Genomic DNA, 23,808 nt, shown 5'->3' on the forward strand with positions numbered 1-23,808 from the left:
AGAATAAGCCTATTATAAAAAGGGTTTTGCGTAGCTCATTAGCCAGTGCCTAGCTTTTGGAATGATTTCAGTATAATAAATCACCATTATATGGCAGGTGTGACTTTAATCAAATCTTTGTCCACACATCAAGGAAGCCGCCACTTCCTCGTGTTGCCTCCTGTATCCAGCGATTGAATTGTGTGTGTGACCCCCTATATGTAGAGTGGGTAGTAGTGACAGTACAGAAAGAGCTTTTTTCTTTCTAAAAGGATGACAAAGTGCCTTCGTCATTGTCGGGGCAGAGGGGATCAAAAAAACACCATAAACATGTGGCGAGTTCATAATTTCAGTGGTCTTGCAAAGAATTGTTAATTTTAAGCAAAGTGCCCTTGTGTTTACGAAAAGCATTGTTTGGATATCAGCGGGATCACAAATGCAAAAAGCACTGAAGTGAAATTTCAGCTTGAAATGCATCCTTTCACAAAAAGCGATTTTCTTGGAAACAAGTATTTTCAAAAAACTTGGTAGTGTTCAACTGTTGTTCACTAAAGAGTGCTAAAAGCTAGAAAAATATTTTTTTTCTAATAAAAAGTAAGGGTTGAAACTTTCTTTTAATACGCCTTATGCCTTCATAGCTTTAGAGCAAAATTTTCTGTACGCCTTAAAGTGTCAAGACCAGAATGGAGACAGGACCCACTTGCGTTACGTTTTATTGGAAGAAAGGAAAGGGTTGCACCCACAATCCGGTGATCGCAGGTGGCGATGTCGGGAATGGAAAAACAGGTCAGTAGCCGGGACAGGAGAGCAAAAATGTGGTCAGGGTCAGAAACGAGTCGTAAGCCAGGAGGGGAGAGTAGACGTGGTCAGGATCAAAAACGGGTCGAAGACGGGGGACAGACACGGGCAAAAAACAGGTGGGAGTCAGGGTCAAAAAAAGGCTTGCCTAGTGTAAACTGAGGTTCACAGACGGACTGACAACAGGTGACAGACAGGAGTGGGTTTGAATAGAGACAGGCAGCCAATCAGAGATGGAGGCAGTTGGCGCCAAAGGAGCGGGCACAGGTGATGCATATCGGTAATCATGACATAAAGAATGAGCCAAAAAAATTGGCTCCTCCCATTTGAGAGAAACGCCTGGCATTGAATGAGTAAATTGCAGTGAAAATCGAACGTTACAGTAATTCAGCAGCCAAGAGTCCTTCTAACCTGAGAAGACAAAGATGCCTTTGGCAAATAATTAGTTTTATCTCGGAATGCAGTGGGTCACCGGGAATGGGCTCAATTAGAATATGGAAAAATATAAATGTCAAATGTGCCGTCTATCCTCTATAGAGGCATGTGTGCTACGTTTGTTCCGGATTCCGCTTCTTTTACACATTTTCCATTACCGACGCCACGCTGTCTTATTGATAGCGCTGTGGCAATCAACATTGCGCCTGCACAGATGAATATGGTACGCTAAACATTTTTCTCTTTCTCAGTGCGATCCCCGCCATTGTGTAGACCAATTGTGCAGTTTCCTCGTTATGATTCCAATTACACTTGATTCCGGCGTCCCGCCTGACGGATTTGCACTCGTTTAACACGTACGATGTACTGCCGCTTAACAGACTCGCATTTGCATGATAATAATTTCCGGCAGTTAGTTATAGTACAGTGACGTGTTTTGTGTTTCCATCTGATGTCTTGGAATATTAAAAAAGATGTTGGTTCGCATTTTAGGTGAGACCGGTTGATCTATGTTCCTACCCTCACCTATATAGCGCACAAGAAAATTTAGCCAGCGCACAAAAATGAGGGCTCAAAATTACTAATTAAGAATAATAATAATAATTTCCTTTGTATTGTCATTCTTTGTAACAATGTACACAGAACGAAATGTCGATACACTTGACCCGTTGTAGCGAGTCGATGCAGCCGCAGCCAGAGGGCGCCGCCATAATACCAATTAGGTATGTCTCGGCCGAGGCGCGAACCAGCGACCTCCCAGTCTCAAAGCGGGCACACTACCATCTAGGCTACTGAGCTGGTAGCGACTCAAGTCAAAGTTACAGTGCATGAAGGTAAAAATTCACGGGTTCCCCTGACGTTGTGTCCTAAATGCGGTATTTTGAAGTCGAGTCGAAGGAGAACGAAGTTGAGTAAAGTTAGTAGTTTGTCGGGGAACCGGCTTCTCCGGCTCGGCTCACTAAAAGGAACCGGCTCTTCCGGGTCCTAAACAGCTCTTCGGGTTGTTTTTGCTTCTTTAATCCCAACATGACCAAATATTATGTAAAATCATGTACAAAATGACTTAAAGGAAGGGGGGAATAAAGCAAAAAAGAAAAAAATACCAAAATGAAAAAGTAGTGAAAAGCTGAGAAAAAAAGAAACAAGAAGAAGAGAAAAAAAGAAGCAAAAATTTAGAAAAAAGCCAGAAAAAAAAGAAAAGAAAGTAATGTAGGAAAAAAGTAAATAGAGAACAAAAACAAAAAAGGAACAGCGCGGAAAAAATAAACACAATTTTTTTTTTTTAAAGGAATTAAAAAAAAAGTAGAAAAAAACACGGAAAAAAGAAGAAAAAGTTTGTGTTGCATTCAAATAATTTCCAATTATGTCAAGTGAATCTTGTTGCCAACATTGTACTTCCACTGAAAAATGTGATTAAGTACAGTTCGGTATCTTACAACCTTCTGTATGTTAGAAGCCGGTTCTCGACAAACTCTACTGATTGACTTCAAAATACCGCATTTAGGACACAATAAACTGGCTAGGAAAGCGAGCTCTGTTGTGGGCAAAGAGCTGGACAGCCTAACAACAGTAGCTGAGAGACGAGCACTGAAAAAGCTGAGGTCAATCATGGACAATCCATCGCATCCACTACACAGCATTATCTCCAGACAGAAGAGCAGTTTCAGCGACAGACTGCTGTCACTGTCTTGTACTACGGACAGACTGAAGAGATCTTTTCTTCCTCATGCCATGAGGCTCTTTAACTCCAACCGGCAGAGTAAAGGCCCACATTAAACCACACCACCTACATTGGATATTACCGAATCTTACTGCAATATGTATTCTGTGTAGCACTATTTAGTTACTCTATATAACACGCTACAGTGGGCATTTGCACGTCACACTGGGTATTTTTATATTGTATTCTTTTGGCTTTATTATTGTACTGTTCTCAGCTCAGGGATGCTGCTGGAAATGTGAATTTCCCTTCGGGGATGAATAAAGTATCTATCTATCTATCTATCTATCTATCTATCTATCTATCAACGTCATGGGAACCCGTGTATTTTTACCTTCATGCACTGTAACTTTGACTTAAGTCGCTTCTTAATTAGTCATTTTGAGCCCTGATTTTTGTGCGCTGTCTAGATTTTTTTGTGCGCTGAGAAATTTGCGAGCAGTGCGCAAATGCGCACGGGCGCAGCTTAGAGGGAACACTGGTCCTGATAATAATTAATTTGGATTGCTCAAATCAGCTTCCATTAAATAGAGGGCAGTTCTCTGATTGGTTTGAGTGTACAAAGCTTGTATCTATCTGTGGAACCAAAGAATAGAAAAAAAAAAACGGTGATGCACCAAAGACACGGAACTATGAAATAGCGAGGGAATACTGTATAATGGAAATGCACTTACTGTTTATTTGCATCTAGCATGCAACACACAATCACCGACGACGTGATGCACATTAACAATGCACTCAGCATTTTATATGTAAATTGGCCCACTGGGGGAGCTTAGGCCTTTCATATGATAATCTACTGTAGTTTAGCACCAACTTGTCACTAACCTTCTCCATATTGCACAATGCCAGCATCTGAACTTCATTTCACAGAAACCGGCCACAAATAGAACGCCGGATCAAAAAAAACGCACTATTGTAAATGTCCGACGATCCGTCCAAGCCGGCTGGTACAACGCGGTCACCGTAAATCTAAGGACGAAAAGATGAATGTGCGGAGGTAAGCAGGCGCCCTTAAGCCTCTATCAGACGGAGTCTGGGCCCAATCCACACGGGTACGAGGGGGCAGGCCGAGCAATTAATTGCGGTCTCTGTTTGGCATCTCATTTCAACAGCCCAGAAGCTCCATTAAAGGAGCACGGCCGTCGTTAAAGCTCAACAATAATCACTGCTGAGCTATTCCTTCATCCTTTGTGCGACTTCACCCTCTCCTGCTTAATGACTTTCGACTGTGTCAGCTCCGCTCGCCAATACGGGTAGTGATACAGGGAAATCCGTTTAAAGGTTGTAAATGCCAAGTTTGTTGCATCAGTGACTTACAACGCAACCTGCGCTGGGAAAAATAAAGATAATTTAGTTTTTTTTTAAATTAAACTATCTGGAAGTAAGTCATTGTATTTCATGCAGCAGATTCGCGACAGTTTCTTCAGTGTGGCATGATGACAAGCAAATATCTATAAGAATTGATAAATTGCTCCCAGCAAATTAATTTAATTTAGCAATGGAAATATATTTCTCTGCACTTTTACAGAAACACTTTACTGAAAATATGGTTTGAGATATTTAGGACAAGATTTAAGCACTTTTGTCATTTTGGCAGTAGGGTATCCAGCTAGGGCTTAAACAAAGTCTGGGCTATAGAGTTGGGGTTTGAAGCGTTTTGGAGGTTACCAGTTAGGGTTTGGGCTTGAAACTGAGGATTTAAGGCGTTTCTAGGGTTTCCAGCTAGGATTTCGAACTCGGTTTTGGATTTTGAAGGGTTTTATACATTTGACTATAAAGGATTTTATATGATTGAATCCAAGTTACATTTATTGAGTTTAATGCTGTAGTTATTTACTGACTGTGCCTTTATTCACTGGGCAGGCATTAGTGGCGGAAGATGTTGTTTACTGAACGGAACGTACTGCTAAGATAATCAGCACATCCAGACGGAGGACGGCAGGCATTGTTTTGAGAACAAGGCCCTAACGACGTAGAAATACTCGGTGTTGTTTTGAGTGTTCGAGACATCGTAAGGCTCTTCTTCGAGATGGTGAAGCCCAGGGGGCTTCACTGGCACGTCCATGGGAGGAGCCGGCACACCATCTTGTTTGAAACTAGAGATTCAATGTGTTTCTAGGGTTTCCAGCTAGGATTTTAAATTAAGGTTTGGTCTCTATTCCAGGGTTTGAAAGCATTTCTAGGGTCTTCAGCTTGGCGTTTCAACTAGGGCTTGGGCTTGAAACTAGGGGTTTAAATCATTTTCTGTGTTTTGAGCTAGGGTTTTGAACTAGGGTTTGGGCTTGATACCAGTGTTTAAAAATGTTTGTAAAGTTCAAGCTTGGATTTTCAACTAGCGTTTGGGCTTGAAACTAGGGATTTAAACAATTTTCAGGGTTTCCAGCTAGGGTTTCAAACGAGAGTTTGCGTTGTATAGTAAGATTTTGAAGCGCTTCTAGAGTTTTCAGATAGGGTTTTAAACTGGTGTTTGGGCTTGTAAGCGATTTTAGGGGTTTCCAAAGATTGCTTTGAACCAGACTTTGAGCTCAATACTTGAGTTTTTAATTGTTTTAGGGTTTTAAGTAGGGTTTGGGCTTGATAACAGACATTTTTAAGATTCTCCAGCTTGGGTTTTGAACTAGGCGTATGGCGTGATGTCTTGATTTTTTTTTTTTTTTTTTTCCGGATTTCTAGTTAGGGTTTCAAACTAGGGCTGTCATTTGGGCTGTATTTTAGACATTGGTTTTAGCCATACATTTGTTTCTGACGGATTTTAGTCCAACTGTAGAAACTAAAATGGAGTTTTATTTATTGCATTTAATGTGGACCCCTTTACAATCCAGAAATGATCCTTGGTTTGCTTACTTAGATATTTCAGAACGGTATAGTAATGGGTGTATTGATTATCTTAAACACATAACTTCTAACATTACACAGTACATACAGTAAGGTCACAAATGGCTTGGCTAAGAAAAATATTTCACTGAATCTTATCAAGTGGTATTATTCTAGCTCCTCTCATTAGTACTCTCATAATCGCCCGTTATTGGCCCAATAAGTATCCGGTATCACAAAGAAATCCATTATCTAGGGCAATAATTCCAGGGTCGTATTTTGATGTCAGTTTGAGGTGTATCAAATTGCTTTGAAGCCGTTGTGCGAATGTTTATTCGATTTATGCCGGGGTAAAAAATTCCCAAACAGGAGACGAGCAGACGTCGAAAAGTAAATAAATAAACCAAAAAGAAGAAGTCGGGAACCCAGCCAGGTTTGGGCTTTGAAAATGGTGTTGCTCTGTGGAAAATGTGGGTCAAGCTCATCAAGCAATAATAAGCGCCGCGCCAGTCACGCTGCTAAAACCTCGCGACCGCACGCGCTTGATGTTCCCGGCGGAGGAGCTGACCGAGCTGCGGAAAAATTCCGAATCTCGCCCGGGATCTCTTTGAGGGCGAGCATCCTCCGGCTGATTTACATTTTATGATATTGTACATTATGTACCGCTTTTCCAATGAGGAACAGCGTTTCACGAGTTAAAGCATTCGTCACTTGGCCTTCTTTGATGTCGGCTCCGATTATGACTCAACAGTTGCGTTCCTGCAACTCTTTAGAGGAGCTCCTTCTGACGGACGTAAAAGTAATAAATGGCGGCGTTTTAATGAGAAATCAAAAGTACTTTGGAGCAGCTGTAAAGCGTGCACCTCTGAGGCCAGCTGGCTGGCCTGGCAGGTGTCTGTGGACCAGAGCGCTTCCCTAATGGACCTTAATGGCTTTTATAGTGCGCCGCATACTTCTAATGGGGCTGCTTGTCCGAAGGGGAAGCTCCTCCTTGGCCCCTCTTGGGCCCTTTGCGGGCTCCTAATGTGACCCGAAAAGAACGAGGACGTGGAGCGGAAAAGTGGGAGTGAAGACACTGAAATGGAAGGATAACGGATAGGGGGGGGTGCACCTAAAGAGACGTCAAAGCTAGCGTCAGAAGAAAAATAGCACGGCGCATTATTGAGGGACACTTTGGTGCTAAGCTGCTTATTGATAAAAGCAGTCATCTGCCTGGCAGAAGGTAAGGATGCTGCCGCGTGTGCTGATAGAAAATCGCAGCTGTGGGGGACGCCATCAGAAAGCTCAGCCTCCACATGGCTTCATTTGATTGATTTAATTTTTTGCTTTGCATTTTTTTATTTATTTTTAAGAAAAAGGGCTTTTTTCAACCCGAGTCTTCAAAACATTAAAATATCCCAAATCAAAGAATTAAGCAAAATGATCATCTTCTCAAGCCAGGTTATCTTCAGGTATTTGTATCCATCCATCCATTATCTGCACCGCTTATCCTCAGTAGGGTCGCGGGGGCGCTGGAGCCTATCTCAGTCATCTTCGGGCAGTGGGCAGGGGACACCCTGAACTGGTTGCCAGCCAATCGCAGGATAAGGAATAAGGAACCTGAATTTAAAGGGATTTTAAATTGCCATTGAATCAATCCAATATGAAGACAAATATTTTGATGGCATTTTAAGCAATTTTCAAAAAATATGAGTAATTTTTTACAGAGGGAGGGGACTGCATCTGTATTTAGTTTCGGTATTGATGACAACTCAAGATTTGGGTATCTAGATCAGTACTTCTCTGTAGAAAATGCGGTATTGCAGTGGGTTGCTGAAAAATCGAGGCCACTTATTAAATTACTTAAGTTATCCATTTTTGACCCAATTGGCTTATTTTTAGCCCAAGTGTTTTCTTCAAGGGCACTTCAAGGGCACTTCAAACATGCAACTACCGAGCCTCCTATGCTTTGGACTCGACAATTACAGAAAGCATCTCGCTATTGACTTGCGTCAGGAATCATTCTTCCCCGTCTAAATGCAAGGCCAACAGGGGCAGCAACAGAAAATCCATAAAATTGATCAAAATCATTTTAGCTAAAAGTGTTGTCAACAAATTTCATGTCAGGTTGCTTGCAAGGAAAGAAATGTTATCTTTTTTTTCCCAAGTCCAGTCCAAGGCGAACGCTCCGAAAGGGCAGCTGCTGCCCTGCTGTGTCCAGCGGCCGCCTGCTGAAAAAGGCCGGACTGAATCGAAACGGGAAACAAAAATAACAAGGATTTGGAGAAAAATAAAGGTGACATATCATCCGCGGATTAACTGGCCAAGAAAACGTATTTGTGCAAAAAACAACCAGAGCAAAAAGAGATTCTCCCAACAGTGGCATGCAGAGGTAGACACTAGGTGATGCCGAAGCTCATGCTTAATTAACATTTGCAAAGAAATAAATACATCTTGTCGCATGGGCAGTTATTGTTGATCATTTTGCTGATTTAAATGTTTACTTTTCTTGTTTGTGTCACGGTTGCCATGGTGCCCAACTGGCCCTTCCCGTGTGGCGCAAGCTGATGCTTGTTGTCAGTATTTAAACTCTGTCCTGTCAGTCCCCTTGTGACGGTCCGTCTGCGAATCTCTGTTTTTACACGGCAAGCCCTTTTTCACCTGTCCTGTTTTTTGCTCCTGTTTGTCTCCCGCTACGATCTGTTTTGATACCGACCACGTCTGCTCTCCCGTCCCGAATTACGATCTGTTTTGATCTCGACCACGTCTGTTCTCCCGTCCCGAATTACGATTTGTTTTTAATCTCGACCACGTCTACTCTCCTCTCCTGGCTTTTGACTTGTTTCCGATCCCGACCACGTTTTTGCACTTCTCTCCCGGCTACTGACCCGTTTTTTCCGTTCCCGACAACGCTCGCCACGGAAGTCCCACTTCCGCGTTTAGAGCGACCTGCTCCCCGCGACCAGCGATCACCAAATCGTGTGTGCAATCCTTTCCATTCTTCACAATACAACTTGTGGGAAACGCTACGCGATTGGGTCCTGATTCCGTTCTTGTCGTGACAGTTTGACTTTTCTTTTTACTTATTTTACTAAAAATTACAAATGCCTGTTGGTTTCCTGTCTACTTTAGTCAGCTAGGAGTCGAAAACATGCAGGAACCCCCAATGTTCTATAAGGATTTATACTGGAGAGAACAACTATGCACACACATAGACATTAAATTCTATCCATCAACCCTGGTCATATCCCTCGAGAGGGGTGACCGACAGCAAGACAAACACATACAAAAACAAAGAAAATAAAAAAAGGTAAAAAGTAGCAAAAACACACACAATTTTTTTGGGACCCTGGCCAACTCAAATACCCAAACACACAAACAAGTGAAGCACTTCGGCACCCAAGTCGGTCATGCTTTCGTCCCTCCAGATGAAACGGGACACAAGAAAGCAGCCATGTCACTCGGGTCAGGGTGACACAACACACTCTTCTGTTCAACAGCAGGGCCCGACAGCTTTCACTGGTTTACCCCTGCGGCATCATACAGAGGCCCTGCCCATCCCTTAGAACACATCTAAACATCCCACTAGCCTTTTACAACACCTCTCCACTCATTCCTATCACCAACAAATACACATAAAAAGCATGGGAAAAAAGAAGCAATGGTGCTAGAAGCAATTATCTGAAACGCAAAAGGTGCCAGGGGGTCCGAAGGAAAAAAGGTTAATTTTAACATGAATATTTTTTTTTAATTGATTTCTCTGTTTATTCTATTTTTTAAAAGCATATTCAAAACTACAGATCATTTTTTTAAAAAGACACAGCTCATTTTTTATTGCGCTTCTGTAAGCGGGTCGAATTAAAGACGTGGGCGGCCCGGATTAAGCCCGCAGGCAGTATGTTTGACAACCCTGCTTTGAGCTAATCTATCTGAGCATTTCTCTCACAAAATGTGCACCTACAGTTAGGATCGGGTTTGAAACTGGGCACAGGCGTGTGTAATTACCAAAAACCATGTCCCTAATTATCCTGACGCGTTACACTGAAATTTTGGACAGCATGAGTTGCGGGGTCATTTTCATTTCCACATCATCAGATTTGGTTTTGGTTACCTGTTTCTGGTTGGGCCATTTTGATAGGTAGTTGTGCCTTGTTTTTGTTTACTTTGTTCTTTGCATTTCCACTGCCATGCCACTTATTGTTTGTTTCTAATTTCTTGTTTGCAGTTTTTTAGTAGTTTTGTGACCCCTTATTTGTTTGTTACTTTGTTCCTTCCTTCTGTATTTTCTGTTTGATATTTGTTTCTGATTTGGATCATTCCAGATTTGGTTTTGTGTGGACAGTTTGTTGACCCTTTGCTTGTTTGTTACTTTGTTCTTTGCATTTCTATTTCAGGTTTGTGGGACCCACGTCATCCTTTCGGGCTAAGCCCGGCTTGACAATGTGAGCGTAGGCCAGCTACTCTCTACTGTACCCGACCTCAAGGTCTGGCTCCAGACGAGGGGGCGGTAACCCTTGTCCATGTGAGGGGAATCGCTCCTGCCCTCATCTTTGGTCACTAACTGTGAGTCATGAGCGACGCATAAGCTTTTTCCTACTCTTTTTCACAAATGTTACATTAACATTCTTATTGTTTTCTTGATTTCTTGTTTTGTTTTGGTTATCTCTGTATGTTCTAAATAAAGTTTTTTATTATTTCATTTATGAATTTATTCATTCAAAGAATAAGCTCACAGGAAAAAGCGGCTGAAATTTGTTTCCTCTGCAGGGTGGTTGTGCTCTCCCTTAGAGATATGGTCTGCCAACTGAGGTGGCTCGGGCATCTGATAAGCATGCCTCCTGGAGGCCTCCCTCGGGAGGTGTTCCGGGCACGTGCCACCGGCAGAAAGCCCCGGGGACGACCCAGGACACGCTGGAAAGACTACAACTCTAAGCCGGCCAGAGGAACCCCTCGGGATCCCTCCAGATGAGTTGAACAAAGTGGCTGAGGATAGGTAGGTCTGGGCTTTCCTGCTGAGGCTGCTGCCCCTGCAACCCGAACCCTAATAGGCGGAAGATAATGGACGGATGGATGTTTTGTGTTTTTATGACCCCTTGTTTGTTACTTTGTTCCCAGTTTTATCAATAAATACCATCCTTCAATTAGGTCCGCCCTCCAAAAACAACCACTCCATTGTTATTAATACCCACTTTTGTCATGATTACTGATGCGAGGCACCTGTGCCCGTTCCTTGGCGTCGTCGGCCCTGGGCGCTGATTGGTTCCCTGCTACTTTTTAAACCCCCCGGTTCCCGGTTACCAGACCGTCTGCGACCCTCAGCTCCTGCTAGGCCAGCCCTCCGACTCTGATTCCCTCCTGTTTTTGGCTCTCGTATGTGTCCCAGGTTCGACCCATTTCTGTTTTACCACGTCACTGCTCCTCCGTCCCGGCAACCGACCTATTTTCCCCGCCTTCGACACCGCCATCGCTCGCCACAGAAGTGCCACTTCTGCGTTCCCAGCGATCTGCTCCCCGCGACCGACTATCACCAAATCGTGGGTCCTAGCCTTTGCCTCCTTCTCAAGATAACTAAGAGAAACAAACACAATTGGGTCCTGTCTCCGTTTCTAGTTCCTGACAACTTTGGCCATTGGCATAATTTGGACACGGTCCCATTTTCAAGGAATTTCCTCAAGACCAACTTGTTAATAGTAATCCGTGTGAATTAAGCCTGGCTTACACATTTGTTGACCTCTAAGGCGCCATGAATCCTCTGGATGGGACTCAGGGATCGTTAGGACATAAACTAGCAGAAGGTTAAGAAACCCCTTGCTCCTTGAGGGCCATAATCCTGCCTGTTTTCTGCACCCTCCTCCCCTAGCACCCTTGATCCGGGTTCATTACCTGACTTCTTCAAAGCATGCTGATGAGCTGCAACATAGATCATGCAAACCAAGGTTCCTCAACCTTGAACTTCACCCCAAACGGAGACCAAAAGCGCACTGGGACTGAATTCTACTGACGTCACGGGAAAACATGTTCCACGTGAAAGCGGAGCTTCTCATCACAAAGGGTGTGAAAAAAGGTGCGAGCGTTTGGACCCAGCAGGGCTAATTAAAAGCATTTAATTGCTGATGTGAGTCACGGGTTTCTGCAGCAAGCATCACGCAATATCACACTTCCAATGTGACTAGAGAAAAAAAATATATGAAAAAAAAAACAAGCCGTGCAAAGATACGGTGTTAGTAAGCTCCTGAGTATGAATGATCTTGAGTGTTGATAATTAGGTATGCTCGATAATTATCGTAACATTGATATAGGACTGATAATGGCTAAATGTGATGTCACGGTTATCAGCTCAATAGAAAAAAAACAATGTGGTAATTAGTCATTTGACTAATTTTCTAGACTATAGAAAATTGCAGCAATGAAAAAGCTCAGCCTCCACATAGCTTCATTTAATTCATTACTTTCTTTGCTTTGTATTGTATTTCATTATTTTTGTCCAACTAAAATCTTCAATATTCTGAATGAGTGAGACTTTTATTTTGTAAAATGATCATTTTGTCCAGGTCAAGTTTTCTTCTTGTAAGCGGAAAATCTAATTTATTCTGTTTAGATTATTTTTACTTTTTGTTTTCAAACTACTTCTAGTTGATTAAGATAAATACCTTTATTTCATTTTACTTTTTACTCTACTTTAACTATTTTGCACACCCGCCATTGGAAATGTTCTGTTTTTTATTTTTATGTTGTTATATTTTTCTAAATACTTGTTTGTACTGTTCTTATTTTAGCTGTTATTCCCGATTGACTGTCTTATGGCTATCACGGTTGCCTTGGCGCCCAATTGGCCCCGCCCGTGTGGCGCCAGCTGCGGCTCGTTGACGGGTTGGCTTTCCGTCTATTTAACCTCAGTGCTCTCACTCTTCCCATGTCAGTCCGTCAACGAACCTCTGCCCCGCAAGACGTGGGTTTTGACTCGGTCCTGTTTCCTGTTGGTATTTCCTGTCCGGTATTGTTCCCGTTTATTTTGTCCTGTTTGATATTGGTTTCCATTTTCGTTCCCGTCTAGTTTGTGTGTAATTTCAATATCCTGTTTTGATATCAATCCTGTCCGTCCCATCCTGTCCGGTATACGACCCCATCTGTCCGATATCTGCTCGGGCAATTGGTATCGATCTCGTCGGCCTCTGGCTTCCTGTCATTCCACGCCAGACCGCAGCCTAATGTGCATGACTCCCCATTTCCCGTAAAATAGAAGGCTTTTGTGAGAAATGTCACGCATTTGGGTCCTGATCCTGTTCCGGTCAATGACAATGGCTGTAACAAAAGAAATGTCCCCATTGTGGAATGAATAAAGGATTATCTAATCTTATAATAATTCTAATAATTCTACTGACGTCACGGGAAAACATGTTCCACGTGAAAGCGGAATAATGACGATAAGAATTGGAGAATCATTTAAATAATAACAATATTAATAATATCAATCATACGTTTTATTTCAAAGCACCATTCTGGACACCTAAAGTTGTTGTACACAGAATAAAAAACTGTGAGATCAATAAAAATAGACGATAACTATAATAGAGTGAAAACAAAGTACAGTAAAGAGGGGGAAGTTTCGCACATTTTAAATATTATTTTTCTTAATTTAATGTAGATAAGGTTCATTTGAGTATAATCAAAGTAAATTAGAAAAACATAACTAATGTAATTAATAATTATTAGAATACGTCTTATGTTTTGTGTTTTTATTATAAGATAAGTCACACATGTAGAAAAATAAGAAAAGCATTTTAAAAAAAGCACCGTTACCCTCCAACAAATAAATCATTAATTTATTTATGTATTCATGTTTTATTTTTTCAATCCAATTATTTAATACGGAATCTGTGCCAGGACCAGAATGGAGACAGGACCCACTTGCATTGTGTTTCTCAAATTTTATTGGAAGAAACAGAATGGGTTACGCCCACGATCCGGTGATTGCTGGACGCGGGAAGCAGGTCGCTGATACTCGGACTCTGCTCCAAACGCGGAAGTGGATCTTCCGTGACGAGCGATGGCGGTGTCTGGGACGGAAAAAGCGGGTTGGTAGCCGGGACAAGAAAGCAAAAACGTGGTGGGGGTCGTAAGCGAGTCGTAAGCCAGAATAGGAAAGAAGACTTAGTCGGGGACAAAAAGAGGTCAAAAGCCGGGACGGAAGAGCAGACGTGGTCAGGATCAAAAAACGTCTCGAAACCAGGGACAGATGGGAGCAAAAAACGGGACAGGTGGGAGTCAGGGTCGAAAGAGGCTTGCTTAGTGCTTACTGATGTTCGCAGACGGACTGAAAAGAGGGGACAGACAGGACTGGGTTTAAATACTGACCGAAAGCCAATCAGAACCCGTTGGCGCCAAATGAGCAAGGACAGCTGAGTCACAATAGTAATCATGACAATCTGGAAAATTTTGTAAAGTAATTATTTCTTAAAGTCACGTTTTCTTCCTGTTAGGATCGATCGTAGTTTTTTGTTTTTAATCAAATCAATTGAAACCCAATCTGAATTGTTTAAAAAACATTTTTCTGAGTATTCATAAATATGAATGAGAATAATCATTGAAAGTAGCAGATCATTTTGCACATTTTCCACACATTTTTCTTATTTTAGTCCTGCAGGATTTTGGTAGTTTTGGTAGGGAAAAAAACAGTTATTTTGCATCCCTGTGTAAGAAAGATAACGCCGCTCCGGAGATCTCAAAGAAAAAAGGCCCATTTATTTAAATCTGGTAACTTTTGGGCTATTTGCTTACTTGTATTATTTCATATGAACGAAAAGTAAACATTGCTACCTTTTGCCAATGACCCGGTGAATCGAGAAAATAATCTCCAGAGTCAACATTCAATGGCGTTGTGCCCAACTACAGGAAAAGCAGTACTAAATTGTTCAATAAAATGATTCCAAGTGCCTGTTAAGTGAGCCTGATCACGTTTTGCATATATATCAGGTAGTAAAGTAACCTCACGCTGCGGCGATGCGTTCCCTCTTGCTAGTGTGATGCAAACTTCGGTTTACAACCTTCTAATGGGATGGGATTATGTTGCTGTATTAAACATCATAACGACTGTTTGAAAACAGTCTTTTGTACAAGACATAAACAGACACAGCAAAATTGCAAATCTCCTAACAGTGGCAGAAAAATAAATGATTTTGTGTGGGGTTTTTTTCAGTTTTTAGATCATTGTGAGAATGCTGGAAGCAACACGTACTCAGGGTTGGGTAGGGTTACTTTAACTGGATTACTTTCAATTACTTTTGGATTACTCCAATACCAAATATGCTAATAAAAGAAAAGAGAAACTAAATATGAATAAAATGATGACTCACAACACGTGGTAAGCTTTCTCTCCTGGCTTTGATTTCTTTTATCTCCGGCAAAACTAACATAAAATGCGACAGAAACAAAATAAACCAAAATAAACGAAAATAAATCCAAACAGCTTGCCAACATCATTTTTGCCGTTCCATGTATTCCGTTACTCCCCAAGCCTGCACAAAATGTAGTCATTTCACACGTGTAGTCATGTTTTTTTTCTATTCCAGTATTAAAATGGTGAAAGTTATATCAAGGTAATTTATGTTTATTTATATACTGTAGCCCTTAATCAAAAGAAGTCTCAAAGGGCTGTAGAGACTACAGACTATTATTACACCATCCCCTGATCTACATGAGGGCAAGGAAAACTCAAAACCTAGATACATAGATAGAGAGAAAGAGAGAGACACATAGATAGAGAGAAAGATAAAGATAGATAGATAGATAGATAGATAGATAGATAGATAGATAGATAGATAGATAGATAGATAGATAGATAGATAGATAGATAGATAGATAGATAGATAGATAGATAGATAGATAGATAGATAGATAGATAGATAGATAGATAGATAGATAGATAGATAGGTAAGTAGGTACTTAACTTGACATTCTTGTACACATGTATACCGAACGAAACATCCATACATCTGACCCACAGTCTCTGAAAATATATAAATAGTGCTTATTTTAAGTGTTTTTTCTTATTTATCAGGAAACAAGAACATCAATACTTGAAATGAGCAGAATGTTCTGCCAATCGGGTAAGAATTTGTTTGTGCATTTGTGGCAGCACCAAAAAATTCCTCTCAAGACACAGCAGCGCATTCCCCGGAACAACAGCTAGCAAGAAGAACGGCCAAGGTTGGGTAGGGTTACTTTAACTGGATTACTTTCAATTACTTTTGGATTACTCCAATACCAAATGTGCTAATAAAAGACAAAAGAAACTAAATATGAATAAAATTACTCAATTTTGTGCAGGCTTGGGGAGTAACGGAATACATGGAACGGCAAAAATGATGTTGGCAAGCTGTTTGGATTTATTTTCATTTTGTTTCTGTCGCATTTTATTTTATTTTTGCCGGAGATCAAAGAGATCAAAGCCAGGAGAGAAAGCTTACCACGTGTTGTGAGTCATAATTGTATTTATATTTAGTTTCTTTTGTCTTTTATCAGCATATTTGGTGTTGGAGTGATCCAAAAGTAATTGAAAGTAATCCAGTTAAAGTAACCCTACCCAACCCTGATCTTTCGTACGGAAGATTACGATAACGCAAACGTACGATTAGCCTGGGTTAGCTTTACGTTAAACATTCAAGGTAAACATTCAGGGTGTTGGAACGGATTAAAACGATTTACGATTATTTTTAATGGGAAAAACGATTTCGATGATCGAACAAATCGGTTTTTGAACAGGGTTCTGGAACTGGATTATGGTCGAGAACCGAGGTTCCACTGTAATGCTTATTTTGAGTCTTTTTTCCTGTGTATCGGGGAACAAGAACATCAATTTTTTTGTGCATTTGTGGCAGCACCAAAAAAATTCCTCTCAAGACACAGCAGCGCATTCCCCCGGAACAACAGCTAGCAAGAAGAACGGCGTTGTTAATATTAAAGTAAAGGGCAGCGGGTAAAGCTGTCAGACCGCTTGGCAGCTATTTTAATTATACACTTTGGTCAATCTGTTCTTCCTGATGTGAGACGTGCCGCCCTACATGAAACAACATCTGCGGAGCCGTGTCACAGAGCTTCAACATCTGCCGACGTTTAAGGGGTGCCAATCATCGTCTGGTCGCGTTATCATATCGAAAAAAAATCATAACGCTGAGCCGCGACGGCGTGCATCTGCTCGGCGGTTTCGCGACAAGACCGTTTGTCTCCTGACGTTGTCATTCCAGGTGACAGCGGAGATTATTCGCTTAACCGACACGGACCACAAAGGAGCGTGATGGTCCAAAACATCTGGAAAGATAGGTCCGAAATATCAAGCGAAAGCAATTGTACGGGTGAAATCGATGCAGCGAGACGACACAGTCTATCGATTGTCGTTAGTTGGTCAAATGAGGCTGAACAAATTCAAAAATTGGACGTACATCCTGACGCGAATGTCGCTTCAAAAAAAAGATGATGGTTTTTGAATCCATAGGTCGTGCTACGTTTCCTTTTGTAAAGGTGCGGGGTCCTTTTCTGTTTCCATGGTGATTTGCACCTCGCCAAATAGTGAGCACATTAGTGGAGATGAGTGAAAAGGGAAAAGGAAGATACAAGGCGAATGAGTACTCGATTTTGAGAACATCAAGGTGTTAACTCCAAGTCGTAGCATTAATATATTTATCCGAGGGTTGTCTATCTTAATTATGTGATGTCACTTGTATTTTTATCCCTTTTATCCATCCATCCGTCCATTATCTGCACCACTTATCCTCAGTAGGGTTGCAGGGGGTGCTAGAGCCCATCCCAACCATCTTCGGGCAGTGGGCAGGGGACACCCTGAACTGGTTGCCACCCACTCGCAGGGCACACAGGGACAGACAATTCACACCTAGGGACAATTTGGAACAGCCAATTACCGTAAATTCCGGACTATAAGCTGCTACTTTTTTCCCTAACTTTCAACCCTGCGGCTTATTCAGTGATGCGGCCAATTTATGTAATTTTTCTAACGGCCGCCAGCGGCGCTCGAGTGTTGCTACCATTAACTGCCCTGTCAAAGCTATAATATTATTATTAAAGCTTTGAAAACTCTCTCGGTGTATCCTCTTTCTTTGTAAATATGTGTAACCCATGTATAATATGTATTTGCAACTGGATATTTTTGTAATGTATTTAATTGTATTTATTTTAGACACTTATTCTGATATGTTTTGCACGGGTGAAGGAAAAATGAGGGGCGGAACAAACGCGGGGTGCCGAGTTTAAGTGGGGACCGCTAGAGGTGAGGGACAAACAAGGAAAGAAGAGGGGGTAAAAAGTTGGTTAAAGAAAAAGGAGTTGCGTGAGTAAATGTGTTCATCTGATATTTTTTTCCCACCCTTACTTTTGGAATTATACTCTTTTTTCCTTGGATTACTTCAACGGGACCCGGACTCTGCAGGTCTGCATCAAACCTTAAGTACCGGTATCATTTTCCGTTCATTTTGCCGGCTGTGATTTATGGACAGTGGACTTTAGTGAAGGACACTTAGACTTGAAGTCGGGTTTGGGTTAATTTTGTGTTTGTGTTACATGTTTAATACAGGTGCGGCTTGTGTATGTACAAAATCGGTTTTCCTCTTAAAATGTGGTGGGTGCGGCTTATAATCAGGTGCGCTCTATAGTCCGGAATTTACGGGTAGAACATGCAAATTCCACACAGGAAGTTCGATCTCATGACCTCAGAACTGTGCCCCACACGCGCTAACCACTGCGCCGCCATGCTGCCCTGTATATATTTTTTTATCAATAATTATTAAATATAATCTACAGTCTGTCAGCTTCCTTCCATTGCTTCTGCCTGAATGCGCCTCTTCCAGATTTCCGCTTTAATATTTAAGCATTTGACCAATCACATTTCAGCCAGTAGTTGTAACTAGGCTCAGAAATATATTAAGAGGCCTTCGCTATGTACCGTGTCATCAGTGTTTGATAAAGCTTTTGGTTTAGCCAATCGGATTTCAATTTGGAGATTCAGCGCCTGCTAGCGGGCCTTGGGAAACATCGCCAGTTAAGCAAACCATGATTGGCTAGGGGGCAATAATCCACCAAAGCGATGGAGCCAACAGTCGTTAGACTTGTTTGTCGCAATCCCCCTCCCACTTTTGGGCAGTCCGCATTGCCGGCTCTCCGAGGGGACCGCGCTTAGCGGCGGCGGTGGCAGGCGCTGTCAGTCCCAGCGAATCAGGCGCATGGCAAGGGCTGGGGTCGGTCCAAATAAACTCTCCACCACCCCAGGTCCTCACGAATAAAATAGGGAAATTTCACTTGTAACAGCCGATTCATAGACTTAAGTTTGTTTGTAAATGACACATCACTAATTCAGACTGGAACTGAAGGCCTAGGTGAGAAATGCACGACCATCCACAGTTATTTATATAAGCAAAAACAGCAATGTGACAGGAACTGTTATGCTCATTTTTAATTAGCAATGAATTAATTGAAAGGGTTTGATAAATCTGAACCCATTTATGACGCATTGGTGCATTTGTATTAATTCTGCTAAAAAAAAAAAATGAATCATTCCTTTTTCGGTGGTAAAAGAATAATTCATTTCTTAGGTTTTTTAGCTCAGGAGGTAGAGCGCTCGTCTTGGGATCAAGAGGTCGCTGGTTCGATTCCCAGGTCCTCCGTGTTATATGTTGACGTATCCTTGGGCAAGACACTGAATCCCTAATGCCCCCAATTAGCAGGTAGGCGCCTTGCATGGGTGACAACCTATTGGTGTGTGCGTGTGTGTGTGAATGGGTAAGTGTGAAGCACATTGTAAAAAGCTTTGGGAGGTCTTCATTGACCTGAAAAGCGCTATATAAATGCAGACCATTAACATATACCTTTTTTTTTCCAAGTTTGCATACAGGTAGCTACAGAACATATCATATTATATATTATATTTTGGGGATCTTTGAAAACTTTAAAGGTTCTTAGCCTGATCCCCTTTTTATGGCGGTTAATGGGGACCAAAAACTACAGCAATATGAATCCGCAAAGTAGCCTCTCCCCGCTAACGACCCCCATTCGGAGCAATAGTCAACCGGGGATAGTGGATTGCGGCAGCACGGGTACTGTTCATTCTATGCAGAAAGAATGAAATACCGCTGTTCTACTCCAGTGTCCTCAAATAGGAAAATTCGGGGTTTGCTACCAGATCAGCCCCTTAAACAAAGTTGATTGGACAGGCTCAAGCCGGATCTGGCTTTTTTAGGTCCGATCTTACCTCTAGGCCACATGTGTCAAACAGGCGGCCCGCGGGCCAGATCAGGCCCGTTGAAGAATTAAATCCGACCCACGAGACAACACTCAGTGAAGCCCAAGAGTAAAACAAGCTGCAGGTTGAAATATGTCAACTTGATGTCGCCAAAGTCAGGTGCCTCTCACAAAGACACTGCACTTGTATTTCTTTCTCTCTCTCTCTCTCTCTCTCTCTCTCTCTCTCTCTCTCTCTCTCTCTTTTCCACCCCTTTTCTCCCTCTCTCTGTCTCTGTCTCTTTCACTTTCTGTGTCTCTCTTTTTCTCTTCCTTTGTTGCTTTTTGTCTCTTTCTCTTGTGTTTTTTAACTTCTTTTGCTCTAACATCATTTTTCCTTTTCCTCTTTCTCTCTTCCTACCCGTTGTGCTTTCTTTTCTCTCCTTCTGTCTTTCTATTTCTCTTTGGATTTCTTTCTTCCTTTCCCTTTCTTTTTCCCCTCTCTTACGACTTTTTATCTCTTTTGTATCTCACGCTCTCTCCCTTTCTCTCTTTTTCTTTCTTTGTCCAGCCCTCTTTCCTTTCCCCTCCCTCTTTCTCTTATTTCTTTATCTCTCTTTTTATTTCTCTTTAATCTACTAGTCCGGCCCCCGACAGAATGTTTGTTCTATCGTGTGGCCCCCGAGTTAAAATGAGTTTGACACCCCTGCTTTAGGCAGAGGCAAAACTATCGAATAATCGGCCTGTATTTGTCCTCTCCTTATGATTCAAAAGAAACATAGATATAGACAAGTCAGGGCAAGTAATTCCATAGTCGATGCTAGGTTTTTGTAATGTTCCATACTCTGTGCTTTCTTCCTTAATGGGTTAAAATGAGTAATAGTTGAAAAGGATGCTGTGTGACCATGTACTAGAAAGTGTGAGCTGGATACACCCGGAGCGTTATAAAAGCGCCAATAGTTGGAATTGTTTTTTTCTTTTCGTCACAACAATTTTGTTCAATTGCCTTACCTGTTTGTTGTACTTGGTCTTGTAACTGTAATCAGAATATTGGTCAGACCCAGTAGAGTTGTCATCCCCTCCGGTCCCGACGAAAGTATTGGCTGCCGGAAGGTCCTGGACTGCCTGGTGTTTTTGCGAGCCTGAGGGTGATTGCGCCTGCAGCTGAATGGAGGGTAACGGAGAGTTGGAGCGGTAGTGCCGACCGATATCAGGACTTTCCGGTGAGTAAGTCAGGGGCAGATGTATCCTTGGGCTGTCATTGACTGCATCAAGGTTGAACTTGAGGTTCTTCTGGAGGCTGACCTCCTCGTCTTCCCCGAGTGGTTTGGGGGATTTCTGAGGTTTTCCTTTCCTGCATCGTTTACCTTTGGCGTTTTTGGGTACCTGTTTGGGGGCGTATAGGTCTTTTGTTTCCTTCTTGCCTGGCTGATATCCGCTTTTCGTTTCTCCTTGAAGGCGGTGGCGGATAAAAACCACCACCAAAATAAGAAGGACTACGCCTGCTATGCCAGCTAGGCTTCCAAACAAGATGTTGCTCCGTTGTGCAGCAAAGCCATGGTCGGGATTGCCGGCGATGTCCCGGTCGAGCGGAGTGTAAAGACTGTGTCCCACTAGAGCCTCAACTAAACTGGCATTTGAGATGGTTTCATTGGCATAAATGTGGACCAAAGCAGTGGTGTGACGCGCTGGCTTCCCTCGGTCGCTCACTTTCACAACCAGTCGATGTAGCCCGCCATATTTTCGGGCCATCTCTTTTGCTAGGGTAATCTCTCCACTGGTTGGCGAGATGCGAAATAACTGGTAAGGGTTACCGCCTGCAATGCTAAAGACCAGCTCTGCATTGAGCCCACTGTCCAAATCCTCAGCTTCAACCATCTCCACGTGGCTATCGGGAGAAGCGAGAGGTGATAAAAGCCTGTAGGATGAGTTGGTGGGCTTCGTGACTACGGGGTTGTTGTCGTTTTCATCCAATACGTTGATGGTAACTCCAACGTAAGAAGACCGAGGCGGTTCCCCGCCATCCACCGCTTTCAGACGGAACGTATAGGTGCTCTCTTTCTCTCGATCGAAAGATATGCTTGAAAGAATGGTCCCGGTTCCGTTCTGAACGACAAACTTTCCTCCGTCTGCCTCAACGGAGAGGTGGACTTGAGCATTTTCACCTTTATCAACGTCCATGACTGTTACCATGCCGACGGGGCTGAGGGGAGGCATGTTTTCTAAAACCGAGAAGCTGTAGCCACTGAGCATGAATTTCGGGTCGTTGTCATTGCGATCAAGGACTTTTATCACAACGCTTGCTGTTCCTTTGTGGACAGGGGATCCCTTGTCCACCGCGACCACCCGGAAATCGTAGTGCTCTTTGTACTCACGATCCAGAGGATTTCGTGCTCGGACTTCTCCTGTATTTGGGTCGATCTCAAAGAGCCCCTTGACGGATGTGTCCGCCACAATGTTATAAAGAAGTTCGGCATTCGTGCCGCTGTCGGCATCCGACGCGACAACATCTAAAACCTTTTCGCCGGGTTGGTTTTCTTCAGCGAAATCGACCTCGAAAAGGGCCGGGGAGAATATTGGAGAGTTGTCATTCACGTCAGTTACCTGCACCTTCAACGAGTTAGTTCCAGAGAGTGCGGGATTTCCAGAATCCACAGCCACTACTTCCACCCGATAGTCTTTTACTCTTTCGTAGTTGAGGGGAGTGGTAGTTTGCAGGAAATATTTTCTCTTGTGGTCACTGGATGAATCACTGATGGGACGAAGCTGGAAGGGGACGTCCCCTGCCACCACACACGTGACCACGGCGTTCTCGCCCTCGTCCTTGTCAGATACTTGCACGAGAGCTACAGCTGTTCCCACAGGCATGTCCTCAGAAATGTTGGCTACTCCTTCGCTGTGTGTCACAAGACCGATCCCTCGAATCTCCACGGCCGGAGGATTGTCGTTTTGGTCAGTCACTTCGATGGTCACAAAGGTCTTGGAGCTTTTTGGTTGTGGGCCCTTGTCCCTCGCCACCACGTAGAAAGACAAGCTGTCGATCTCCTCTCGGTCCAGCGATCCTTTGACGTAGATGATGCCGGTGGAACGATCGATTCGCAAGAGCTTTGGCACAGGGTCTCCTGCTTGATGGAGTGTGTATTCAATTTCTCCGTTTGGGCCCATGTCTGAGTCGTTTGCTTTGACCTACGACAACATCGCCAAAATAAAGTGTTAATGGATTTGAGTTATACTGATTTGTTCCATCAACTGAACAACAAAACAAAATCAGTGAAATATGATAGTCGTGGCATTGCAGTAGACCCCTAATGCGACATTATTCCGTTCTAAAGTTGGGGATCACAAAGTGATATTGCCGTACAGCCAAGGTTGGGTAGGGTTAATTTAACTTGATTACTTTCAATTACTTTTGGATTACTCCAATACCAAATATGCTAATAAAAGACAAAAGAAACTAAATATGAATAACGGAATACATGGAACGGCAAAAATGATGTTGGCAAGCTGTTTGGATTTATTTTCATTTTGTTTCTGTCGCATTTTTTGTTAGTTTTGCCGGAGATCAAAGAGATCAAAGCCAGGAGAGAAAGCTTACCACGTGTTGTGAGTCATCATTTTATTCATATTTAGTTTCTTTTGTCTTTTATTAGCATATTTGGTATTGGAGTAATCCAAAAGTAATTGAAAGTAATCAAGTTAAAGTAACCCTACCCAACCCTGCGTATAGCTGGGGATAGAAACTTGTGGTAATAAGTTCTGAATCCCTTGTACCTCTGATAAAAACATTAATATACAAAAATATTATATAGTAAGTACTATATTCAGGAAATATACGTGTATATGATTAGATTACATTT

At 42.5% G+C, this 23,808-nt stretch overlaps 1 protein-coding gene across 1 annotated transcript in view; it reads right to left on the reverse strand.

The window, feature by feature from the left end:
• The window catches only part of pcdh1a (protocadherin 1a), a 174,915-nt gene that overhangs the window by 121,816 nt on the left and 29,291 nt on the right, over nucleotides 1-23,808 (reverse strand). The window contains exon 3 of the mRNA XM_088321315.1: nucleotides 20,963-23,137. Coding sequence (XP_088177441.1) covers nucleotides 20,963-23,137 — 2,175 coding nt within the window. The remainder of the gene's footprint in view (nucleotides 1-20,962; nucleotides 23,138-23,808) is intronic.

The sequence above is a fragment of the Urocampus carinirostris genome, chromosome 17, assembly GCF_059441175.1.
Source record: "Urocampus carinirostris isolate Australia breed hairy pipefish chromosome 17, RoL_Ucar_1.0, whole genome shotgun sequence".
In the NCBI taxonomy this organism is placed as follows: Eukaryota; Metazoa; Chordata; class Actinopteri; order Syngnathiformes; family Syngnathidae; genus Urocampus; species Urocampus carinirostris.